At 43.3% G+C, this 27267-nt stretch overlaps 1 protein-coding gene across 2 annotated transcripts in view; it reads left to right on the forward strand.

Moving 5' to 3' along the window:
• Positions 1 to 26778, forward strand: part of COPZ2 (COPI coat complex subunit zeta 2) — a 134000-nt gene extending 107222 nt beyond the window's left edge. For both annotated transcript variants that reach the window (XM_073608071.1, XM_073608072.1), the window contains one exon: positions 21665 to 26778. In XM_073608071.1, coding sequence (XP_073464172.1) covers positions 21665 to 21760 — 96 coding nt within the window. In that variant the 3' untranslated portion in view covers positions 21761 to 26778. The remainder of the gene's footprint in view (positions 1 to 21664) is intronic.
• The last annotated feature ends 489 nt before the right edge of the window (positions 26779 to 27267 follow it).

Genomic DNA, 27267 nt, shown 5'->3' on the forward strand with positions numbered 1-27267 from the left:
TGTTCCACCACCACGCCTCCAAAATGCCACTACTAATGATTGTGACACACCTCTCTCCTCCACCCCCTCCTCTTCTTCTTCCTCCATGGCCTCTTCCTGTGCTTTGTCCTCGGAACCAGCGGTGCTACGTAGCCGTTCAAGGGGCTATGCAAGTATGCAGGCCAAAAGATGCCATGCGGTGCTTGGGGGACAGGAGCCACACTGGGACAGAGGTTCTGTCAGCTCTGCAGGGGCAGGTTCAGAGGTGGTTGACGCCACACCAACTTAAGGCAGGAATGGTGGTTTGCGACAATGGCACAACCTCTTCTCTGCCCTCCGACAGGGACAAATGACCCATGTGCCCTGTTTGGCTCATGTCCTTAACTTGGTGGTGCAGCGGTTCTTGGGCAGGTACCCGGGTTTACAGGATGTCTTGAGGCAGGCCAGGAAAGTCTGTGTGCATTTCCGCCGGTCATATAATGGCAGTGCTCGGCTGGCAGACCTCCAAAAGGAGTTTAACCTGCCCAAGAACCGCCTAATCTGTGACATGCCCACCAGGTGGAACTCAACGTTGGCCATGCTGCAGCAGCTGCACACGCAGCAGAGGGCCATCAATGAGTACCTGTGCGACTATGGCACCAGGACAGGGTCAGGGGAGCTTGTTTTTTTTTCCCCACGCCAGTGGGCCATGATCAGGGATGCATGCACTGTCCTGTCACCATTTGAGGAGGCCACGAGGAGGGTGAGCAGTGACAGTGCATGCATCAGTGACACTGTCCCCCTTGTCCACCTGTTGGAGCACACGCTGCGTGGAATAATGGACAGGGCACTTGAGGCAGAACAGAGGCAGGAAGAGGAGGACTTCCTTAGCTCTCAAGGCCCCTTTTATCCAGACAGTGTTCCTGCGTGCCCGCCGATCACACAGGAAGAAGACGAGGAGGAGGAGGATTGTGTTAGTATGGAGGTGGAGCCTGGCACTCAGCATCAGCAGCAGTCTTTAAGGGATCAGTCCCAAGAAACACGTGGACTTGTACGTGGCTGGGAGGAGGTGGCTGCGGACCATGTCGTCCTTAGTGACCCAGAGGACTCCGGACCGAATGCCTGAGCAAACCTACGCTGCATGGCCTCCCTGATCCTGCAAAGCCTGCGTAAGGATCCTCGAATTCGTGGTATCAAGGAGAAGGACCAATACTGGCTGGCAACCCTCCTTGATCCACGTTACAAGGGTAAGGTTGTGGAACTTATCTTGCCGTCGCAGAGGGAGCAGAGGATGAAACATCTTCGGGAGGCCTTGCAGAAAGGTCTGTGCAAACGCGTTCCCAGAGACTGGGAGGTTACAAACTCCTGTTTCTGGACAACGTGTTGCTGAGGCTTCGGTCAGTCAAAGAAGGAGCGGTGGAGAAGGTGGCCGTCTGACTATTACATTCAGACAATTTTTTAGTCCGCAGCCCCAAGGTATGATCGGTTCCAGCAACCATCGCCAGCGTCTGTTTTACATGGTGCAGGAATACCTAGGGGCAAGATCTGACTTGGACACCTTTCCCACCGAAAGTCCTCTGGGTTACTGGGTCTTGAGGATGGATCACTGGCCAGAGCTTGCACGGTATGCAATTGAGCTACTGGCCTGTCCTGCATCCAGCGTTCTTTCGGAACGCACATTCAGTGCTGCTGGAGGCTTTGTAACCGATCACAGGGTGCGTCTGTCCACGGACTCGGTCAATCGACTGACCTTCATAAAAATGAATCAGTCTTGGATCACCACCAGCTACCAAGCACCTGATGCTGATGTAACCGAATAATTTTTTTGGAAATCTCAGATCCCTTCAAAGACTGCTGATGCTGAGTGACTATCCTGAGTAATTATCCTCTTCCTCCTCAATGATCACGCTGATAACTTGTAAGAACATTTTTGGTTCTGGGCGCCGCCACCAGTGCCGAAGGCCCAATTTTTCAACCCCTGTTTAACAGGGGCGTGTAATTACAATTTTTGATGCAGTACTTTGCAGCAGGGCTCGTTTCTGCATTCCAACTAGAGTATCTGTGAGGGGTTGCAGTGTTGTGGCACCAGTGCCTAAGGCCCAATTTTTCTGCCCCTGTTTAACAGGGGCGTGTAATTACAATTTTTGATGCAATACTTTGCAGCAGGGCTCGTTCCTGCGTTCCAACTAGAGTATCTGTGAGGGGTTGCAGTGTTGTGGCACCAGCACCAGTGCCTAAGGCCCAATTTTTCTGCCCCTGTTCAACAGGGGCATGTATTTACAATTCTTGATCTAATATTTCACAGCAGGGCCCATTTCTGCGCCCACCAAGAGAGAGTGAGGACTTACAGTGTTGTGGCACCACCACCACCACCAAAGGCCCAATTTTTCTGCCCCTGTTCAACAGGGGCATGTAATTACAATTCTTGATCTAATATTTCACAACAGGGCCCTGTGAGGGCTTACAGTGTTGTGGCCACAACAACACCTAAGGCCCAAATTTCTGCTGAGTATATAGGGCAGGCCCCTACTTTCAAACATCCCATTTACAAACGATTCCTACTTGCAAACGGAAGGACACAACAGGAAGTGAGATGAAATCTACCCCTAGGAAGGGAAATTCTCTCCTGTAAGAGTTAATATGGGAAAAACATTTCTCCTTTCCACTGATGCTTTATCACCAATCCTTGTTTCACAAAAAAACCCAAATTTTCAAAAAACATTTGTCATTGGGACAAAAAGTGAGGTGAAAAGTGCGCACAGACAGCAAAACAAATGTCACAGGGGTGAGATAACCCTTCCCTATGTTTTCCAAAAAGCTTAAAAAACATTTTTTGGCTGGAGCTAAACACGTTAAAAATGTACCAGTTCAAAATTACAAACAGATTCTACTTAACAACAAACCTACAGTCCCTGTCTTGTTTGCACCGCCTGTATACTGCTGTTCAGAGTACAGAGCCTGTATACTGCTGTTTCCTTTTTTAATTTGGGTGCGGGGTTCCCCTTAATATCCATACAAGACCCAAAGGGCCTGGTAATGGACTGGGGGTACCCATGCCGTTTGTCTCACTGATTTTCATCCATATTGCCAGGACCCGACATTACATTAAAGCCGCAAGCAGTTTTAAATGACTTTTTTTCCTTTAAAAATGACATTTTGTGCAGGGACTGTTCTAAGCACGGGAAACACATGCCACTTTACAGACATACTATAGACACCCCCAGGTACGATATTTAAAGGAATATTTCACTTTTTTTTTTTTTTTTTTACTTTAAGCATCATTAAAATCACTGCTCCCGAAAAAACTGCCGTTTTTAAACGTTTTTTTTGCATTGATACATGTCCCCTGGGGCAGGACCCGGGTCCCCAAACCCTTTTTAGGACAATACCAAGCAAATTAGCCTTTAAAATGAGCACTTTTGATTTCGAACGTTCGAGTCCCATAGACGTCAATGGGGTTCTAACATTCGTGCGAATTTTCGGTCCGTTCGCAGGTTCTGGTGCAAACCGAACCGGGGGGTATTCGGCTCATCCCTAATGAGCACTTACTAATATATACTAAATATATTAAATAATGTAGCCACACTAATAAAAGTTGACTTGATTTTCTTCGGTCTTACACACCATTGATGTTTGCCTGGAGTTATTGCATAAACTTAATAACACATACCTCGTTATTCTGTTAATAGATTAAAATGTATAATATATACAGTGGGGACGGAAAGTATTCAGACCCCCTTAAATTTTTCACTCTTTGTTATATTGCAGCCATTTGCTAAAATCATTTAAGTTCATTTTTTTCCTCATTAATGTACACACAGCACCCCATATTGACAGAAAAACACAGAATTGTTGACATTTTTGCAGATTTATTAAAAAAGAAAAACTGAAATATCACATGGTCCTAAGTATTCAGACCCTTTGCTCAGTATTTAGTAGAAGCACCCTTTTGATCGAATACAGCCATGAGTCTTTTTGGGAAAGATGCAACAAGTTTTTCACACCTGGATTTGGGGATCCTCTGCCATTCTTCCTTGCAGATCCTCTCCAGTTCTGTCAGGTTAGTTGGTAAACGTTGGTGGACAGCCATTTTTAGGTCTCTCCAGAAATGCTCAATTGGGTTTAAGTCGGGGCTCTGGCTGGGCCATTCAAGAACAGTCACGGAGTTGTTGTGAAGCCACTCCTTCGTTATTTTAGCTGTGTGCTTAGGGTCATTGTCTTGTTGGAAAGTAAACCTTTGGCCCAGTCTGAGGTCCTGAGCACTCTGGAGAAGGTTTTCGTCCAGGATATCCCTGTACTTGGCCGCATTCATCTTTCCCTCAATTGCAACCAGTCGTCCTGTCCCTGCAACTGAAAAACATTCCCACAGCATGATGCTGCCACCACCATGCTTCACTGTTGGGACTGTATTGGACAGGTGATGAGCAGTGCCTGGTTTTCTCCACACATACCGCTATTTAAGGCCAAAAAGTTCTATCTTGATCTCATCAGACCAGAGAATCTTATTTCTCACCATCTTGGAGTCCTTCAGGTGTTTTTTTAGCAAACTCCATGCAGTCTTTCATGTGTCTTGCACTGAGGAGAGGCTTCCGTCTGGCCACTCTGCCATAAAGCCCCGACTGGTGGAGGGTGGATGGTTGACTTTCTACAACTTTCTCCCATCCCCCGACTGCATCTCTGGAGCTCAGCCACAGTGATCTTTGGGTTCTTCTTTACCTCTCTCACCAAGGCTTTTCTCCCCCGATAGCTCAGTTTGGCCGGACGGCCAGCTCTAGGAAGGGTTCTGGTCATCCCAAACGTCTTCCATTTAAGGATTATTGAGGCTACTGTGCTCTTAGGAACCTTAAGTGCAGCAGAATTTTTTTTTGTGACCTTGGCCATATCTGTGCCTTGCCACAATTCTGTCTCTGAGCTCTTCAGGCAGTTCCTTTGACCTCATGATTCTCATTTGCTCTGACATGCACTGTGATCTGTAAGGTCTTATATAGACAGGTGTGTGGCTTTCCTAATCAAGTCCAATCAGTATAATCAAACACAGCTGGACTCAAATGAAGGTGTAGAACCATCTCAAGGATGATCAGAAGAAATGGACAGCACCTGAGTTAAATATATGAGTGTCACAGCAAAGGGTCTGAATACTTAGGACCATGTGATATTTCAGTTTTTATATCTTTTAACCAATTGACGACCACCTCACGCCGATATACGTCGGCAGAATGGCACGGGCAGGCAGAATCACGTATATATACGTGATCTGCCTCCCGCGGGCGGGGGGTCCGATCGGACCCCCCCCCCCCCCCCCGGTGCCCGGGGCAGTGCACAACACATACACACACAGTAGAACATGCCAGGCACACATTACACCCCTGATCCCCCCCCCCCGATCATCCCTCCCCCCCCCCTGTCACACTGACACCAACCAGTTTTTTTTTTTTTCCTGATTACTGCATGGTGTCAGTTTGTGACAGTTAGTGTGGTAGGGCAGTTACTGTTAGCCCCCTTTAGGTCTAGGGTACCCCCCTAACCCCCCCTAATAAAGTTTTAACCCCTTGATCACCCCCCGTCGCCAGTGTCACTAAGCGATCATTTTTCTGATCGCTGTATTAGTGTCGCTGGTGACGCTAGTTAGGGTGCTAAATATTTAGGTTCGCCGTCAGCGTTTTATAGCGACAGGGACCCCCATATACTATCTAATAAATGTTTTAATCCCTTGATTGCCCCCTAGTTAACCCTTTCACCACTGATCACCGTATAACTGTTACATGTGACGCTGGTTAGTTCGTTTATTTTTTATAGTGTCAGGGCACCCGTCGTTTATTACCTAATAAAGGTTTAGCCCCCTGATCACCCGGCGGTGATATGCGTCGCCCCAGGCAGCGTCAGATTAGCGTCAGTACCGCCAATACCCAAGCACGCAGCATACACCTCCCTTAGTGGTATAGTATCTGAACGGATCAATATCTGATCCGATCAGATCTATACTAGCGTCCCCAGCAGTTTAGGGTTCCCAAAAACGCAGTGTTAGCGGGATCAGCCCAGATACCTGCTAGCACCTGCGTTTGGCCCCTCCGCTCGGCCCAGCCCAGCCCACTCAAGTGCAGTATCAATCGATCACTGTCACTTACAAAACACTAAACGCATAACTGCAGCGTTCGCAGAGTCAGGCCTGATCCCTGCAATCACTAACAGTTTTTTTGGTAGCGTTTTGGTGAACTGGCAAACACTAGCCCCAAGCAGCGTCAGGTTAGCGCCAGTACCGCTAACACCCACGCACGCACCGTACACCTCCCTTAGTGGTATAGTATCTGAACGGATCAATATCTGATCCGATCAGATCTATACTAGCATCCCCAGCAGTTTAGGGTTCCCAAAAACGCAGCGTTAGCGGGATCAGCCCAGATACCTGCTAGCACCTGCGTTTTGCCCCTCCGCCCGGCCCAGCCCAGCCCACCCAAGTGCAGTATCGATCGATCGATCACTGTCACTTACAAAACTCTAAACGCATAACTGCAGCGTTCGCAGAGTCAGGCCCGATCCCTGCGATCGCTAACAGTTTTTTTGGTAGCGTTTTGGTGAACTGGCAAGCACCAGCGGCCTAGTACACCCTGGTCGTAGTCAAACCAGCACTGCAGTAACACTTGGTGACGTGGCGAGTCCCATAAGTGCAGTTCAAGCTGGTGAGGTGGCAAGCACAAGTAGTGTCCCGCTGCCACCAAGAAGAAGACAAACAGGCCCGTCGTGCCCATAATGCCCTTCCTGCTGCATTCGCCAATCCTAATTGGGAACCCACCGCTTCTGCAGCACCCGTACTTCCCCCATTCACATCCCCAACCAAATGCAGTCGGCTGCATGAGAGGCATTTTCTTTATGTCCTCCCGAGTACCCCTACCCAACGAACCCCCCCAAAAAAGATGTGTCTGCAGCAAGCGCGGATATAGGTGTGACACCCGCTATTATTGTCCCTCCTGTCCTGACAATCCTGGTCTTTGCATTGGTGAATGTTTTGAGCCATACACTAGTTGAGTATTAGCGTAGGGTACAGCACTGCACAGACTAGGCACACTTTCACAGGGTCTCCCAAGATGCCATCGCATTTTGAGAGACCTGAACCTGGAACCGGTTACAGTTATAAAAGTTAGTTACAAAAAAAAGTGTAAAAAAAAAAAAAAAAACCACAAACAAAAATATAAAATAAAAAAAAATAGTTGTTTTATTGTTCTATCTCTCTCTATTCTCTCTCTATTGTTCTGCTCTTTTTTACTGTATTCTATTCTGCAATGTTTTATTGTTATTATGTTTTATCATGTTCGCTTTTCAGGTATGCAATTTTTTATACTTTACCGTTTACCGTGCTTTATTGTTAACCATTTTTTTGTCTTCAGGTACGCCATTCACGACTTTGAGTGGTTATACCAGAATGATGCCTGCAGGTTTAGGTATTATCTTGGTATCATTCTTTTCAGCCAGCGGTCGGCTTTCATATAAAAGCAATCCTAGCGGCTAATTAGCCTCTAGACTGCTTTTACAAGCAGTGGGAGGGAATGCCCCCCCTCCCCCACCGTCTTCCGTGTTTTTCTCTGGCTCTCCTGTCTCAACAGGGAACCTGAGAATGCAGCCGGTGATTCAGCCAGCTGACCATAGAGCTGATCAGAGACCAGAGTGGCTCCAAACATCTCTATGGCCTAAGAAACCGGAAGCTACGAGCATTTTATGACTTAGATTTCGCCGGATGTAAACAGCGCCATTGGGAAATTGGGGAAAGCATTTTATTAAACCGATCTTGGTGTGGTCAGATGCTTTGAGGGCAGAGGAGAAATCTAGGGTCTAATAGACCCCAATTTTTTCAAAAAAGAGTACCTGTCACTACCTATTGCTATCATAGGGGATATTTACATTCCCTGAGATAACAATAAAAATGATTTTAAAAAAATGCAAGGAACAGTTTAAAAATAAGATAAAAAAGCAAAAAAAAAATAAAGAAAAAAAAAAAGCACCCCTGTCCCCCCCTGCTCTCGCGCTAAGGCGAACGCAAGCGTCAGTCTGGCGTCAAATGTAAACAGCAATTGCACCATGCATGTGAGGTATCACCGCGAAGGTCAGATCGAGTGCAGTAATTTTAGCAGTAGACCTCCTCTGTAAATCTAAAGTGGTAACCTGTAAAGGCTTTTAAAGGCTTTTAAAAATGTATTTATTTTGTTGCCACTGCACGTTTGTGCGTAATTTTAAAGCATGTCATGTTTGGTATCCATGTACTCGGCCTAAGATCATCTTTTTTATTTCATCAAACATTTGGGCAATATAGTGTGTTTTAGTGCATTAAAATTTAAAAAAGTATGTTTTTTCCCCAAAAAATGCGTTTGAAAAATCGCTGCGCAAATACTGTGTGAAAAAAAAAATGAAACACCCACCATTTTAATCTGTAGGGCATTTGCTTAAAAAAATATATAATGTTTGGGGGTTCAAAGTAATTTTCTTGCAAAAAAAAATAATTTTTTCATGTAAACAATGAGTGTCAGAAAGGGCTTTGTCTTCAAGTGGTTAGAGAGTGGGTGATGTGTGACATAAGCTTCTAAATGTTGTGCATAAAATGCCAGGACAGTTCAAAACCCCCCCAAATGACCCCATTTTGGAAAGTAGACACCCCAAGCTATTTTCTTAGAGGCATGTCGAGTCCATGGAATTTTTTTTTTTTTTTTACAAATTTTTTATTTATTTATTCAAAGGGAGAGGTCCATGGACCCAGAATACATTTAAAAACATAAGTTCAGCATAAGTCAAGTAAAGATAAATGTTGTACCAGTATGTAGCCATCTGTCAGACATCACAGAGGAGTACAATGTCTAGTTAAATAAGCCATATAGACATCCCTTATCATTTATTTTAGTCAAAAAGGACCTCTGTCACTGTGTATATACAGCACAAGTTAGAAAAAGAAGAAACTGGTATAGAAAGAAAGTGGAGAACAAAACATAAACAGTAGAATACATAAGTGGGTAATAGTGGGGAAGAGGGAAGAATTAGGGAGGGGGGGGGGGGGTGGAGGTTGATGTGACATCCCAACCTATCTCTTCTGGCTTACTAATGGGAGTAGATATATTATATCTCTGGGGAGGGAGCATGTACTTCTTTTAGGCTCTTACCTCTCTTAACCTTGATCTACATCTGGGGAGCTGAGTAAGGTCTGGCCTTCATCTGAGTATACAAACGTGTTCCAAAGTGACCACGTCTTAGAGTACTTCTCTTGTTGGTTCCTAGCCGAAAGTATAAGATCTTCAAACTTATTGATTTCTTTTACCTTTCTAAGCCACATCCCAACCGTCGGAGATTGTGTGGATTTCCACATAAGCGGGATGCAGGATTTGGCGGCGTCAAGGAGATGACGAATAATGGACTTTTTATAGGTTTTCACCGACCTATCTGAAACATGGAGGAGAAAAAAGGCCGGGTCGTCTGATATTTGCTGTTCTGTAAATTTCTGTGTAATGTTTTTGACTCCTAGCCAGAATTGTTTAATTCTCGGGCATGACCAGAACACATGAAGTAATGTACCTCGTTCCTCCTGGCATCTCCAGCATCTATCTGATGATGTAGGAAATATTTTGTGTAACTTCTCAGGCGTCCTGTACCACCTGGTCAAGATTTTAAAATTAGTTTCTTGTGTTTTCGTGCAGATAGAGGATTTGTATGTAAATTGAATAATAAGTTGTTTCTGTTGTGGACTAAAGGTGTAATTCAGGTCTCGTTCCCAGTCAGCGATGTGTTTTAGTGAGTAGGTGTCTGGGGGAGTAATTAAAAGGTTGTACATGCATGAGAGTGTATGAGCCAATGTTCCTTCTGTGGAGCAGATTTCTTCCAAGGTTGTAAGGGGTCGGGCAAATTTGTTCGGTGGAGGGAGGGACCTAAAGAAATGTGTAATTTGCAAGGCATTCCAGAATTTTAGTCTAAATGTACCCGTCGGATTTGTAAGTTCTTGTAATAATGGCCATCTTTCTTGTATAAGAAAATGTGAAGCCTGGATACAGCCCGTAGATATTAGTTGTTTGAATTGATCTTCTTGATATCCTGGAGTGAAACTGGGATTTCCCAAAATTGGGAAGAGTGGCGAGTTTCCGGATGAAATGGACCCTTTTTTGACCAAGAGAGAGCATATCTTCGTTGTATGACCGATGATGGGGTGGGATTTCAAATCTTTAGGTAAGGAGTCATAACACCAAGGTGCTCTAGCCAAAGGGATGGGGCTTAGATTCTGTTCAGTCTGAGTCCATAGTTTTAGAGCTCCATTTCTATTCCAGTCCACCAATCTACCAAGATGGACTGCTTGATAGTATTTATGAACGTCTGGGACTGCCAGACCTCCATATTGTTTAGGCAGAGTGAGTTGTGATCTCTTCAAACGGGGGGGTTTGTGAGCCCATATAAATTCAAAAAACGCTTGACGTATGTGTCGAAAATATGTGGAGGGGATATGTATAGGTAGAGCCTGTAAAAGATATATAAATTTGGGCAGTACACTCATTTTCAGTATATTGCAGCGGCCGAACCACGAATGTAAGCCTGATGACCAATTTTTTAGTAGTGTTCTCACCCTAGAGAGGAGTGGGGGAAAGTTTAGCTCGTATACCTTATGTGAGTCGGGATAATAGTACCCAGATATGTCAAAGCCATGTCGTTCCATTTTAGTTTAAAATTTGTCTGCAGTTGTACCTTAAGCGGTTGTGAAAGATTAATGCCCATCGCCTCTGATTTTTGGAAATTGATTTTAAGGTTAGAGAGGGTTCCGTATCTATTGATTTCTTTAAAAAGGTTTGGGAGCGATATCACAGGATTGGTAATGGAAAATAACAAATCGTCGGCATAAGCCGATATTTTATGTTGGTATTCCCAATTGTTATGCCAACAATATCTGGGTTCTTGCGCACAGCACAAAGAAAGGGTTCCAATGACAGGGCGAAGAGGAGAGGAGACAACGGGCATCCCTGTCGTGTCCCGTTTGAAATTTGAAAGGGATCTGACAGGACCCCATTTGCTCGGACACGAGCTGAGGGTTTAGAGTAGATCGATGATATCCATTGGATCATATGGTCTCCAACTCCAATGTATCTAAGTACTGCGAGCATAAAGTTCCAATTCACCCTGTCAAAGGCCTTCTCCGCGTCTGTTCCCAGAAATACACATGGAGTTCGAGACGTATTTACCCTTTGTAGCAAGTTAAGCACTTTGGTGGTATTATCCCTGGCCTCTCTACTAGGAACAAAACCTACTTGGTCTAAATGGATTAGATGTGACAGATGTTGTTGGATTCTGTTTGCTAGGACTTTTGTAAATAGCTTAAGGTCAATATTAAGCAGGGAGATCGGTCTATAATTTCCGCAGGCAGAGGGGTCTTTTTCTTCCTTTGGAATTACCGCAATATGGGCTTGTAATGTCTCCACAGCAAAGGGTGATGTGGGGCTTACTGAGTTAAATAGTTTGACCATGTATGGACACAGCGATGGCATAAAAGTTTTGTAGTATAGGATGGTAAGTCCATCTGGTCCAGGGGCTTTCCCCGGTTTGGATGATGCTATCGCTCTCTGTATTTCTTCAATTGTAATAGGGTCCTCTAGAGCTTCTCTATCTACATCTGGTAACTTTGACATCTGCGAGGAGGTTAAGTACTCCTGTATGTTTTCTTGCATGGGGGGGGGTTTATCTATGTTGTATAGGGTTGAATAAAATTTCTGAAATTCATGGGCAATATCATGAGGTTTGGAAACTTTGGTCCCCTTGGATGATAGTATGTGAGGAATGTATGTTGCTAACCTCTGATCTCTTAGGGATTTCGCTAGCATCTTACCGCATTTGTTCCCTGATTCGTATGACATTTTCCTACATATCTGCATCGAAGCTTTAGCCTTAAATTGTAGAAGGTCATTAATTTGCGATCTGCGGGTAAGGAGGTCGGACTCTATGGAAGGGGATGGTGATTGTTTATGTCGCGTCTCTAATAGTTTTAGGTCTTCTAACAGTGAGTTAAGTTGTTGGGTTCGTTGTTTTTTGATTCTCGATCCATGTTTAATAAGTATACCCCTTATGACTGCTTTGTGTGCTTCCCAGATAATACCGGGGTTACAATCTGTCGTGTCATTGGTTTGGAAATAAAACTGAAGTTCTCTAGTGACTTCTGATAGTACTTCTTTATCTTGTAAGAGGCTTTCATTTAGTCTCCACCCTTTAGTCTTTGAGGTGAGAGTGTCAGTGAGTGCATATGAGAGAGAGATTGGTGCGTGGTCAGACCACGTGATAGAACCTATCGTGGCTGTTCTGATCGAGTGCAACTGTGAATGTGGTATGAGGAAGTAGTCTATGCGAGAGTATACCTTGTGGGGTGTTGAGTAAAAGGTATAATCTCTTTCTGTAGGGTGACTTATACGCCACACGTCTACTAATTGGGCCTGGTGTATGGCCCGATCAATGCGTTTACGAGAGCCAGGAGGAACTGTCGAGTGTTTCGAGGAGGAGTCTTCCGAGGGAATCAAAGGAATATTTAAGTCTCCTCCTTTAATCAGTTGCCCTTCAGAAAAGTTCATTAACTTCTCAATAGTCCTCTCAATGAAGATGTCCTGGTGAGAATTCGGGGCGTATAAATTGGCTAAAGTTACCTTAACATTTCCAATCCTGCCTTTTAGAAATAAAAAACGCCCTGCCGGATCCACCACAGTATCCAGGCAAGTCCATGGTACCTTACTGGAGATCAGAATAGATACTCCTTACCTTACTGGAGATCAGAATAGATACTCCTTTCGATTTCGCTTCTGGATTCGGTGAGTGGTAGGCTAAGGGGAATGATCGATTTCTAATTATCGGCAATTTGTCACTTCTGAAGTGGGTCTCTTGCAGGAGTGCAATGTCTGCTCTCATGCGGTGAAGATCTTGTAGCAGCATGCGCCTTTTTTCTGGGATGTTTAGTCCTTTAGTATTCAATGATGTCTAAGGACCTCCATGTTGATAACAAAAAGGGGATAAGGGGTAGGAGAGTGAGGGAAGGTGGGGTAGGGTATAGAGAAAGGTTAGAACTGGGGTGACAATAGAGGCAGTGGAGAAAGAAAGAGGAATAGAAAAAATAAACAAATAAAAAAGACACTAAAGAACAGCAAATATGCTAGAACGCTCGTCAGACACACTCTGATTATTGAGCGTAGGCCCATGTAGGGGAGCGGTTAGACACAGCCGGAGATAGAGCTCCGGCCATCCCCCCTGCCCCGACCTTATTGAGTAATGAACAAATATATAACAAGTATGCTATTAACATCTCAAATTGAGAACGGTTATATTAAAACTTAGGTATATAAGTCAGATGAACATGTACTCTGAAATTTATAGCATAAACCATAAACTATAAATGAAGAACCTTCATATAGTAGTATAGGCATCATTTACCAATACCCCCGTCTCCTTATTCCCCCTCCCTGTGTCCCAAAATGGAAGGGTCCCTTTAAGTATTTACTGAAGACTCCATACGCTGAGGCATTCTCCTATAGGGGGGTGTCACCAGACTATCATAAAACCCTTAAAAGGTTTGGTTGATGAGTGGCACTACTGATAGGGATGGGTTGGGAGGTGGGGGGAGGATGGTATGGATTATCTAACAGTCATACTATAAAAGGGATGGGAGTAGGTGTTGCTCGGGGGAGTAAGCTACAAAGGACCAATAGGTCTGATATATCTAAATAGAAGATTAGTTGTATATATGAAAACTCTTCTAAAATCAAACTTATATCGTAACAACTGTGTATATGGATTGCCCTCTAATGTATCTGGCGATATACATAAACAGTAATTCACAAATGGCTCCATTGCTAAAGAGAAAAAAGACAAACGTTCGACCTGAAATCGTAGACATACCCATGGAGTTTGGAATTCTTAACAAATAGAGGTGTACCCACATGGAATTAACAGTTCTATAGATTTAATCCCAGAAACCATTGTGGGTATAGTGTCATACATCTCCCGTGTGTCAGCGTAAGGGGTATCTCAGATCGTCTCCTAACCATTGTTAGAGTCGAACCACATATGAGGACATCTTAAATGTAGCAGTTCTGTTTCTTTGGTTCGGGTTCAGGCGGTAAATCTAGGAAAATCCCTACTGATAACCAATTAAACCCCAACACCCCCAGAGTGCAACCAGTAGCGGGGACTACTCAGAACGTCCGCTTCCATTAGGTGAGCAAAAGGCAAAAGAAAAACAACGCAAAGTAAGAAAAAAAAAAAAAACCTGTGGCGGTGATTGATCTTCTGATGGTGAACATGGTTCACTTACGATTCCCGCGATCTTTCTCCAGATGTGGTACGCTGTCGTCTCCGTGATCTTTGCAGGTGCGCTGAAGGGAAGCCTCTGGATCCTGCCTGGCCTGGACGATTCCCAGGGTTCGGCAGGAGCTGGAGCCAATTAGGTACCTGGATGGGAGCTGCTTCAAGGAAGGAGAACAGATCCGGTAAGTCGGCAGGTGTACGCAGGGTGAATGACGCAGATTCTTTTCTGAAGGTCACCGAAAGTGGGTATCCCCATCGGTATGTGCACCCCTTTTCTCTTGCTAGATCCAGGAGAGGGCGGTGTCTGGCGCGGCGCTGCAAGGTAGCTGTGGAGAGATCCGGGAGAATTTTAACAAACGCCCCATCAAAGTCTACCTCTCCATGTTCCCATGCTTTCCGAGATATCATGTCTTTCAGGGTATATTTGTGGAGACGGCATATCACGTCTCTAGGGCGACTGGGGTCTGAAGATTTCGGCCCCAGAGATCTATGGACTCTGTCCATCTCAATGACGGTCTGTGGTGAGGCCAGAATTTGCCGGAAGATGGCCGTCACTGTGTCTGGGAGATTTTCAGCGCCTGTAGCTTCCGGGATGCCGCGAAGTCGCAGGTTGTTCCTGCGACTTCTGTCTTCCAAATCTTCCATGTGTAGTTGAATTGCAATCGTTGACTCAGCCTGTTCAGCTTGTGATTGTTCTAAGGCACCCAATCTAGCTTCTATTGTGGAGATGGAAGCTTCTCCATTATCGACTCTATCAGCCAAGGAGTGTATCTCTGTTCTCACTTCTTGTATTTCTCTACGATGAGATTCCTCTACTCTCAGTATCAGTGCTTCAATATCCTGCTTCATGGGCAAGGCCTGCAGGAGTGCTCTAAGCTCCCCATCGATATGAGCGGAATCGTGCCGAGGGAGAGGGTCTATTGACACTGACATTGCTGAGCAGGGTGTAGCTGGGATCCCTGAGAGGGAGGCTATACTCGGAGAATGGCTGGGTGAGGGAGTTGTCTCCGCTAGTGACCGTCTGTTCAGGTCTGTGTCGCGTGGAGCTGCAACTATGGCGCCTGGGGATGTATTAATGGCGTTCCGGAAAAAGTGGTGTATCTCACCCTGAGAGTTGCGAGGACGACGTCCCTGAGTCGACGATCTTGTGCGGTAGCGTTTTGCGGTTAGCATACCGCTAGTAGAGGCAGCATACGGTTGTTTTCGTCGGGACAAGCAAGGGGAGGCCAGGAGCTCACAGAAAACGTGTCTTCATTCAGCCATGTCCAGGCCACGCCCCTCCCATGGAATATTTTATATTGTGACACAAGTTGCGGGAAAGAGACAAATTTTTTTTTTTTTTTGCACAAAGTTGTCACTAAATGATATATTGCTCAAACATGCCATGGGAATATGTGAAATTACACCCCAAAATACATTTTGTTGCTTCTCCTGAGTACAGGGATACCACATGTGTGAGACTTTTTTGGAGCCTAGCCTCGTACGGGACCCCGAAAACCAAGCACCGCCTTCAGGCTTTCTAAGGGCGTAAATTTTTGATTTCACTCTTCACTGCCTATTACAGTTTCGGAGGCCATGGAATGCCCAGGTGGCACAAAACCCCCCAAATTACCCCATTTTGGAAAGTAGACACTCCAAGCTATTTGCTGAGAGGTATAGTGAGTATTTTGCAGACCTCACTTTTTGTCACAAAGTTTTGAAATTTGAAAAAAGAAAAAAAAAATGTTTTTTCTTGTCTTTCTTCATTTTCAAAAACAAATGAGAGCTGCAAAAACCTCACCATGCCTCTCAGCAAATAGCTTGGGGTGTCTACTTTCCAAAATGGGGTCATTTGGGGGGGGGGGTTGTGCCACCTGGGCATTCCATGGCCTCCGAAACTGTGATAGGCAGTGAAGAGTGAAATCAAAAATTTACACCCTTAGAAATCCTGAAGGCGGTGATTGGTTTTCGGGGCCCCGTACGCGGCTAGGCTCCTAAAAAGTCCCACACATGTGGTATCCCCATACTCAGGAGAAGCAGCTAAATGTATTTTGGGGTGCAATTCCACATATGCCCATGGCCTGTGTGAGCAATATATCATTTAGTGACAATTTTGTGCAAAAAAAAAAAATGTGTCACTTTCCCGCATTTTGTGTCAAAATATAAAATATTCCATGGACTCAACATGCCTCAAAGCAAATAGCTTGGGGTGTCTACTTTCCAAAATGGGGTCATTTGGGGGGGTTTTATGCCATCTGGGCATTTTATGGCCTTCAAAACTGTGATAGGTAGTGAGGAGTAAAATCAAAAATTTACGCCCTTAGAAATCCTGAAGGCAGTGATTGGTTTTCGGGGCCCCGTACGCGGCTAGGCTCCCAAAAAGTCCCACACATGTGGTATCCCCATACTCAGGAGAAGAAGCTGAATATATTTTGGGGTGCAATTCCACATATGCCCATGGCCTGTGTGAGCAATATATCATTTAGTGACAACTTTTTGTAATTTTTTTTTTTTTTTTGTCATTATTCAATCACTTGGGACAAAAAAAATTAATATTCAATGGGCTCAACATGCCTCTCAGCAATTTCCTTAGGGTGTCTACTTTCCAAAATGGGGTCATTTGTGGGGGTTTTGTACTGCCCTGCCATTTTAGCACCTCAAGATATGACATAGGCAGTCATAAATTAAAGGCTGTGTAAATTCCAGAAAATGTACCCTAGTTTGTAGGCGCTAAAACTTTTGCGCAAACCAATAAATATACACTTATTGACATTTTTTTTACCAAAGACATGTGGCCGAATACATTTTGGCCTACATGTATGACTAAAATTGAGTTTATTGGATTTTTTTATAACAAAAAGTAGAAAATATCATTTTTTTTTCAAAATTTTTGGTCTTTTTCCGTTTATAGCGCAAAAAATAAAAATCGCAGAGGTGATCAAAAACCATCAAAAGAAAGCTCTATTTGTGGGAAGAAAAGGACGCAAATTTCGTTTGGGTACAGCATTGCATGACCGCGCAATTAGCAGTTAAAGCGACGCAGTGCCAAATTGGAAAAAGTCCTCTGGTCTTTAGGCAGCCAAATGGTCCGGGGCTGAAGTGGTTAATAAATCAGCAAAAATGTCAACAATTCTGTGTTTTTCTGTCAATATGGGGTGCTGTGTGTACATTAATGAGGAAAAAAAATGAACTTAAATGATTTTAGCAAATGGCTGCAATATAACAAAGAGTGAAAAATTTAAGGGGGTCTGAATACTTTCCGTCCCCACTGTGTATATATATATATATATATATATATATATATATATATATATATATTAAAAAACGGTTTAAAATGTATGCATTAAAAAAAACCTGAAATAAAATAACATTTACAGTAAACAAATTTCCTTTCCCTTCAAACTGAACCCATGCTTTGCCTGTGCTTAGGTTAGCAATGGCAGCTTTCATATTCTATCATATATATATATATATATATATATATATATATATATATATATATATATATATATATATATAGCTTTCCCTTAACCACTTCCGGACCGCCGCACGCCGATCTATGTCCAAACTTTGAGGTGGATATTGTTGTTATGGCAGCAGCTAGCTGCCATAACCCGGTATCCTTGTTTTCATGCGGTGGCCGGCTTTCTGATAAAAGTGGTCCCTGTGGCGGATTCGGTGCCCTCCGCCGCTTACCGGAGCCGTCGGTAGCGGCGGAGGCAATCGCGTCTGTCTCCCTTCTGTGTCTGGAGACGAGTGAGGCTAAGATGGCGCCCACTCGTCTCCATGACACTGCTGGGCGGAAGCGACGTCAAAATGTCACTTCCGCCCATGCATCTTAAAGGCATATTTTTTTCAATGTCATTTTTTTAAATGACTTTTTTTATTTTTTTTTAGTGCATTTTAGTGTAAATATGAGATCTGAGGTCTTTTTGACCCCAGATCTCATATTTAAGAGGTCCTGTCATGCTTTTTTCTATTACAAGGGATGTTTACATTCCTTGTAATAGGAATAAAAGTGACAATTTTTTTTTTTTTAAACAGTGTAAAAATAAATAAAATAATGTAAAATAAATAATAAAAATTAAAAAAATGTTTTAAAAACCCCCCGTCCCGACGAGCTTGCGCGCAGAAGCGCACGCACACGCGAGTAGCACCCGCATATGAAAACGGTGGTCAAACCACACATGTGAGGTATCACCGCGACCGGTAGAGCGAGAGCAATAATTCTAGCCCTAGACCTCCTCTGTAACGCAAAACATGCAACCTGTAGAATTTTTTAAACGTCGCCTATGGAGATTTTTGAGGGTAAAAGTTTGACGCCATTCCACGAGCGGGTGCAATTTTGAAGCATGACATGTTGGGTATCAATTTACTTGGCATAACATTATATTTCACAATATTAAAAAAATTGGGCTAACTTTACTGTTGTCTTATTTTTTTATTCAAAAAAGTGAATTTTTTCAAAAAAAAAGTGCGCTTATAAGACCACTGCGCAAATACAGTGCAAAAAAAAGTTTTGCAACGACCGCCATTTTATTCTCTAGGGTGTTAGAAAAAAAAACATATATAATGTTTGGGGGTTCTAAGTAATTTTCTAGCAAAAAAAACCTGTTTTAAACATGTAAACACCTAAAATCCAAAACGAAGTTGGTCCTTAAGTGGTTAAAGTTCTGGGAAGTGTTGAGTATTTATAGAGGATGCTTAACACCAGTAAAAAGGGGGAGATGGAGCGCTGGAAGGAGCTGCTAGTGAAGTGTTTTTGGGCAGTGGTGATAATAAGAACCAGTCTTGTGGAAATTCAGTCCAATTTCCTCTGAGTCCAGACCTATATAAAAAGGTTCTGGTATATGTTGCGAGCGGCGGCCAGCTCAGAAGAGCATAAGGGACTCTGTAGCATGGGAGAGAGAGAAAAACAGAGCAGCGCCGCTCTAAGAGTAATAACTTATATGTTCATCTCAAAGGCCATGTTTAAAATAGTTTAGTATAGAATAGTTTTATATATATTTCTTTAATTTTTATTAATTATTATTTTTTATCATTTATACCTATATTTCATTTCCCTTCTTTCTACTTCCGAAATCCACTAATATTCCATCTTATTCTTGCTCATCTATTTATCATTTTTATGCCCTGTACACACAATAGGATTTTCCAATGGAAAATGTGTGATAGGACATTGTTGTTGGAAATTCTGACCGTGTGTAGGCTCCATCACACATTTTCCATAGGAATTTCCGACACACAAAGTTTGAGAGCTTGCTATAAAATTTTGCCTGAAATTCCGATGGTGTGTACACAAATCCAACGCACAAAGTGCCATGCATGCTCAGAATAAATTAGGAGATGAAAGCTATTGGCTACTGCCCCGTTTATAGTCCCGATGTACGTGTTTTACGTCACCGCGTTCAGAACAATCAGATTTTCCGACAACTTTGTGTGACCGTGTGTATGCAAGACAAGTTTGAGCCAACATCCGTCGGAAAAAATCTATGGATTTGGTTGTCGGAATGTCCGAACAAAGTCCGACCGTGTGTACAGGGCATTAGTGTTATGCTGTTTACATGTGTATATGACAATGTGATATCTATAGATCTGCCCCCATTTTTTAATCACTTTGTTTCTACTAATGACTGCCCAATGGATGTGTGTATGACCTGCATTTCAAATTCAACGCTGGTCTGCTGCACTCAGCAGCTCTGGACACCACCCCTCCCCTCCTCCTTACCTTTTTCTATATAAACATTGCCAGTAATGGCTGGAATCCATGCCTGACGAAGGAGTACGCATGCTCCAAACACGAGCGCTTAAGCCACGCCCCCCTTTCTCGAGCACCTGACGTTCCCTGCCGACGTACCTGCTGACGTGCCTGCTGTGTGAACTCCAGTGTTAATTTAGTCAACTAAAATGACTAAAACATTTTAGTCGACTAAAATACGACTAAAACTAAAACAATTGAGATGACTAAAATACAACTAAAACTAAAAGCCATTTTAGTCAAAAGACTAAAATGAGACTAAAACTAAAATGCCATTGTAGTCCTAAGACTAAAATGAGACTAAAACTAAAATGCCATTTTAGTCAAAAGACTGTGACTAAAACTAAATTGCAATTACTAAAATGTACTTGAGATTTTAGTCGACTAAAATGTACTGGAGATTTAGTCGACTAAATACGACTAAAACTAAAACAATTGCAGAAGACTAAAATGGGACTAAAACTAAAATGCCATTTTAGTCCTAAGACTAAAATTAACACTGGTGAACTCCCAGCCTCGGAGCCACGGACACCACTGGAGCAACCGAGGACTGACCCTTCACCGCAGCCCAGCTGGAAACCGGAGGACATCCCAGGACAGCACAAAGAACTACCTTAGCCTAATTAAACTACTCAAATGTGAGTTTAACTTTTAAGCTTAATAAAGCCTTTTAAACTAAGTTATTACTCTTAGAGCGGCGCTGCTCCGTTTTTGTCTCTCTCTCCCAGAGCTTAACCACCACCCTTCCAAAATACTCTAAAACCTTCTAAATTGTAAAACAAAGACAGTGACCTGCCTTCCTTACTGACTTCATCTGCAAAACATTATTTGCTACAAAACATTCATAAAGCTATTATAAAATAGTACAAACAGCACCGGTATACAGATTGCCACGAGAGCCAACCAGAGATCCAGTCATAACCTTTCTTGGAGCTTTTAATATTTTAAGGAAGGGTTGCTGCCCATGTTGGACAGATTTCTCCATATTTACTTGTCTGTCCAACACCCAATGTCTGGATAGGAAATAAGGGGGATCTTTACAAGATAATAATCTTTACAAGGCAATAATAAAAACCTGGCAGATATTTAACTCCCCCCCCCTTAATTTTTTTTTTTTTTGCTGTCTTTGTACTCATTATGTAGATTTCCCCTCACTTCCTGTTCTGTCTGTCGCTTGTCAAGTAAAAAGAAAAGTCCACCTCCAGTCAAATCTTTATTGACAGGTTTTTTATTGCTGTCTGTTAATCTGAGAATATTTCTCACATATGTTATCCCTAGGAAGACAAGAAATGAGGATAATGATCATCACCAGTGAAGGAAGGAATCCAATAGCAGTGTAAACTTTTTTCCAGTCTACGTATAAAAAGAGCTATTTCTTTCCTTTCTGTTTATTGCTGTATCACTGGGGAGATTTTCCATGATTTTCTATCCATCTGACTGCTCGTCAAGACTGGAAAACAGGAAATAAGGGTAAATCTCTAGAATGGGAACAGAGACATAAATATAACCTGAGCTTCCACCCTAGGATCCTCTACTTTCAGCAGTAACGCAATAATACTCTTCAAAAGATAGGTCCATGCAGCATGTCCAAAGATCAGGAAATGAAAATTATGAATCACAATAGTCACAAAAATGTATCAATGTATTGCAATAAAACTCTTCTTTTTTTCGTTACAGACTATCTCAGAACCTGCGTTTGGCTTTGTGCTGTTTGATTATATCACAGGCAGCAATGAACAAAAAGAGCCCCAAAGAAGAGCAGTCATAGACTAATATTGAGTTCTTAAAGTGGAGTTCCAGGCAAAAATACAACTTGGTCTTGTTCAATAGACCGCCCCACCGTCCCTCGTTTTTGGATATATATTTTTTTTCCTTTGTTTTTCATGACGACTTCTGCCCTACCTCGCCACAGTGAGGTACGTAATTTCCATGGCTGCATCGGCTCATGGGATTGATGACACAGCAATCCCACGAGCAGATACAGCCATGGAAATGACGCACCTCCCTCTGGCGAGGTAGGGCGGAGTCATTTGGCTAGCATCGCGTTGTTTTAAAACAAGAAATGATGCGATGCTAGGCGAAGATCTGTGCCATTTTTGAATAGGGAATGTAGCAGTGTTTTGTTTGTATTGTTGCCATGGGGACATGCAAGTATCGGCCGGCATGCAGTGGGGCGTGCTTCCTTCACACTGCACATGCGCAAGATCGGGAGGTGCATGCTGAGTAGCCAGCATACTTCACATGCCCACAGTCAGGATGGCCGCACTGTGCAGAAGGAGAACACAGTGAGTAATCAATACTGCACAAGTAACGAAAAGGGGACAACGATGTTAACGATTACCACATGTAAAAGAACGAGCAGTGACATTTACAGGGGGTAGTTTAAAAAAAAAAAAAACCTGTTGGAACTCCGCTTTATCCAGAGTACAGGCAGGGGATGTCATGTGATCAATCATGTCTCTCTTTTTTTTTTTTTTTTTACAGCCTCACCTATAAATGTGTGTATGGGAAGTAGAGTCTCCATATCTTGAACGACAGATGGTTACTAATCAGATGGGATAATCAAAAAATTGAAGGGTACCTTACTTTAAAAAACAATAACATCAACAAAAAGTGTTGGGTAGCACTTTATACCTTAAAAAAGATGCTTCTTAAAAAGTTGCCATATCAGCGATAAATCCATCACAAATGCGGGTGCTACTAACAGGTGCTCTCCTTTTATTTGGATCTCCTCTTCAACCCCTGCCAGAACAGATATGTACAGTATATGCACAACACACTGTGAAAGGAATATATGTAGCCCCCACATCTCTAGTGTGAGGCTTATTATATATATGACATGTACCTGTCCTCAGTGATGTACTACTTAACTTTTCAACAGACACAATATATTTGTACATCATTGGATTTGGCTTCATATATGACTGTTAATATACTCTTGGATGGAATATCCAGGGGGAAAATCCATCTAGTGAAGACAATACATCGGCAGTCTTTTCAATTCAATGAGCTGCATATATGAACAGTGTGCTGGTATTATGACCTTTATGTGCTGTTTATTCAAATACTGCATCTCCTTGCAATGTGCTGCTACATTACACTTGCAGTTTGTTGAGCTTCTTGGGCTGTATATTTGAAGATTGAATTATTTAGCTTGAATATTTGCCCTCCATAGGCTCAATGTGAGGTTGATTTTATATTGTGAAACAACCATATATGAAGGACGGTTGAAGTTCTGGTCATATATATTTAACAATATAATGCACAGTATATATGCCTGATATGTTATGTACTGGCTTCCTTCTGGGAGGAGTTTTTGAAGTTGTACCTTAATACCTTCTCTTTCCGATATACTGAAAGGTAATCTGGATTTTGAAATCATTTGAAAACTAGGGGGGGGGGGGGCACCAAAATATATCTTGACAAGGCTTATGGAGCTACAAAATGAAACCTATAGATGCACTTTGATCTTCTTTGGTCTATATGGTGCTTTTATATGATTTTAAATCTTTGTTGTCAATTAGAAAAAAGAATTCTTTCTCCGAATAGAAAAACAATATGCAAATTTTTCATAATATTAATTTTCTATTTTAAAGTTCAAGTTTAGCTAGAATGAAAAACAGAAAAATCAGCACAAGGGACATAAAATACAGTTAGTATGATGTGTCCCTTGATTTGAGTCTTCTTCCTCCGACCCTGCCCCCTCCTCCACCCCTGCCTCCCTAGGCTTCCAGTTCAGTAGGGGTTAATAAAGCTAAAGAGCTGGCAAGAGAGCCTGACTATGTTGGCTTTTTCCGACCAGATCCATCAGAAGAAGATTTCTCCTGAAAAGAAGAATCAGCACAAAGGCCAGCCTCCAGGGCCGATCCTAGGGTCACAAACGCCTGGGTGCAGAAATATTTCTGGCACCCCCACATGGGCATGGTCATCTTACCAACTCCTCCCCTTTACAAATGATTCTATGGCAACAACTCAAACACAGAGCTGCTCCCCTAAGAAGTCTTCGTTACCCTGGAATCCTCCCATGATCTTTTAACAATAAAAAAAATACAGGAAGAGAGTACACTAATGAGACCTGGAGGGGGTCTCTCTGATGCACACAGAGAGGGCTTCTGTTAGAGTCCCCAGACATAATACAGGATACGGTATAACATGGTGTCACCCCCCTTCCACCAACTTTAGTCGCCCCTCAGTACAGACCCCCCTCCACTAAGTATAGACCCCCCTTCGTCAGTGCAGACCCCCCACTAATATAAACCCCTCCCTCAGTACAGACCCCCCCTTTATCAGTATAGACCCCCCAGGACAAACCCCCCCCTCCATTAGTACAAACCCCCCTCCATTAGTACAGATCCCCTCCAGGACGCTCTGATCTCCGGTGGCTGCTCTCCTCTGACAGGAGGAGGAGGGAGGGGGGATCGGCTCTAGCAGTGAAAAACACAGCGGCCGCTCCGCGGCGGTGACCTGCGGACAGAGCCACTTCTGGACACGGAGGGGAGGAGGAGGAGGGAGGGGAGTACTCTGGCGCTTCAGCGCCCCCACCTCTCTGGCGCCTGGGTGCACTGCACCCCGTGCACCCGCCTGGGATCGGCCCTGGCCACCTCATGCTAACTGCAAGTAATGTCCCTTGTGCTGATTTTTATGTTTTTCATTTTAGCTAAATTTAGGCTTTAAGGTATGAAGTGCTACCCAAAATTTTTTGTTTTTGTAAAATATCTCATATTGGTAACTTTCACCTATAAAAGTATCTGAGAATTGGGGGATTGCATTGCCCAAAGCAACCCTAATTTAATTTTTTTTTCCTGCTTGAAAAAAACAAGGCTGGGCTTTGTATTCCCAAAGATTTCTATGGGGAGAGAAACAGCTTTGATGCAAACAAAAGCCAGCTGGCAGGCCCAAACCTATTTGAAACCTGGTCAAGTCTAGAATGCCCATTAACGACGAGTTTTTACTGTTTTGAAATAAGATGCATTGTTGTCTGGGACAGTGTTTCTCAACCATTTTTTAGTCAAGGCACCCTTTAAAATGCTAAAAAATCTTAAGACACCCTATTCTAAAATTTAAAAAAACTCAACCAATAGTTTTATATAATGTAGCAACATCCACATGGTTAGGATACCCAACATTCACAGTGATTTATTCTTCCAAAGCAAATACATCTTTGCTGATACTGATTAGTATTCCAATGTTTCTCTTCTCCCTCGGCTTCTGTCCCTCACTCAGCTAATGTGACCCTGGTGCTGAAGGAGAGGGGCAGGTGCCCAACGTCCTACTTATCAACCAATGACATCATTGGTTGTTAGGACACTGGTGGCTGGAAGGCTGTAATGGTGCACAATGAAAACCTGTGGCTTTGTAATAACTAATAGGCAGGCTTGTATACAGTTTTTGGGCAATTTCTGAAGACACCTGAAGGCACCCCAGGGTGCCTGGACACCCTGCTTGAAAAAGGCTGGTCTAGGGGACATTGCAAACGGCTGAGTAAAGATCAGTAATACAGCGGTGAGTACAGAGGAGTGAAACACAAATAGAAAATTTTGTATTTGAGTGCAGTAATTTACTTGCATACGCATTTACTCGTCTATAAGCATTTTTGCGCGAGTATATATGTATATATTACAACACTGGCAATGAAGAAGAATTTTACTTATCTATACAGGCAGTCCACAAGTTACATATATCTGAATTACAAATGACTCCTAGTTACAAACGGAGGGAGAGAACAGAAAGTGAGAGAAAATCTACCCCTAGGAAGGGAAATTCACCCCTGTAATGCCCTGTACACACGGTCGGACATTGATCGGACATTCCCACAACAAAATCCATGGATTTTTTCCAACGGATGTTGGCTCGAACTTGTCTTGCATACACACGGTCACACAAAGTTGTCGGAAAATCCGATCGTTCTGAACGTGGTGACGTAAAACACGTACATGGGGACTATAAATGGGGCAGTAGCCAATAGCTTTCGTTTATTAATTTATTCTGAGCATGCGTGGCACTTTGTGTTTCGGATTTGTGTACACACGATCGGAATTTCCGACAACGGATTTTGTTGTCGGAAAATTTTATAGCAAGCTTTCAAACTTTGTGTGTCGGAAATTCCTATGGAAAATGGAAAAGGAGCCTACACACGGTCGGAATTTCCGACAACAAGGCCCTATCACACATTTCCTGATTAAAAAAAAAGTAAAAAAAACCCCTGCAAGGTAAAGTCATAATGTGCTAGCATGCATCGCATACTAGCACATTATGAAAGACTTACCTTAGAACCAATTCCTCCAGCGGCACGCTGTCACCTCTGCAAAGGCTTCCACCTTCACCCAGTCTTCCTTCTGGGTTCACGGTGCTCCGGCCGTCTGACCGGACAAGCTGTGATGACACTCCTTCAGAGCTCATGTGCCAGTGACGTCACCGGCTGCTGCTCCCTGGAATATTTCCTAAACCGTGCACGTTTAGGAGATACTCGTTTTACCGACAGGTAGGCCTTATTATAAGCTTACCTGTAGGTAAAAATAAAGAGAGAGAGTTTACTAACACTTTAAGGGCCACTGAAGCCATAGCATTCCTAAAACACTACAGACTGATTCAAAGCTAAAACTGACTTAAATCAACATCTTCAAAATGTATTAATGTTTTGTTATATATATATGTGTGTGTTCTGGAGTGTTTGGTTACTATATAACATGTTTTGTGCTCATTATTTTGTGTAGCATGCTAAGAGACCATTATCTTCTATATGACGAAGTCCCAGTGTGTTTTTCTTTAATAAAGTTGGTACATCTGTTTTACGGCTGCGTTGAGCTTTGGGTTATTATAATAATTACAGGTCATTTATAACTGCAGCTGTCCAAAGAATACTGTATACAGAATTTAGTTAAGATGAAAAGCTAATAATAACTGTGCAGTAAGTCAAAAGAGCCAGATATCAGCTATTTAACCCCTTGCCGACCGCCTCATGCCGCTATACATCGGCAGAAGGGCACGTACAGGCATTGTGGGCTCGAGCTCGAGCTCCGTGAGTGTGATCGCGGGTCCCGCGGACTCGATGTCCGCGGGGATACCCACGATCGTCTCACGGAGAGGAAGAACGGGGAAATGCTGATGTAAAAAAGCATTTCCCCGTTTTGCCTAATGACACTGACACTAATCACCGCTCCCTGTAATCGGGAGCGTTGATCAGTGTCGTGTCACACGTAGCCCCTCCCCCCTACAGTTAGAATCACTCCCTAGGACCCCTTCACTGCCAGGCACATTTACACAGTAATCAATGCATTTTT

The sequence above is a fragment of the Aquarana catesbeiana genome, linkage group LG12, assembly GCF_042186555.1.
Source record: "Aquarana catesbeiana isolate 2022-GZ linkage group LG12, ASM4218655v1, whole genome shotgun sequence".
NCBI classification, from domain to species: domain Eukaryota; kingdom Metazoa; phylum Chordata; class Amphibia; order Anura; family Ranidae; genus Aquarana; species Aquarana catesbeiana.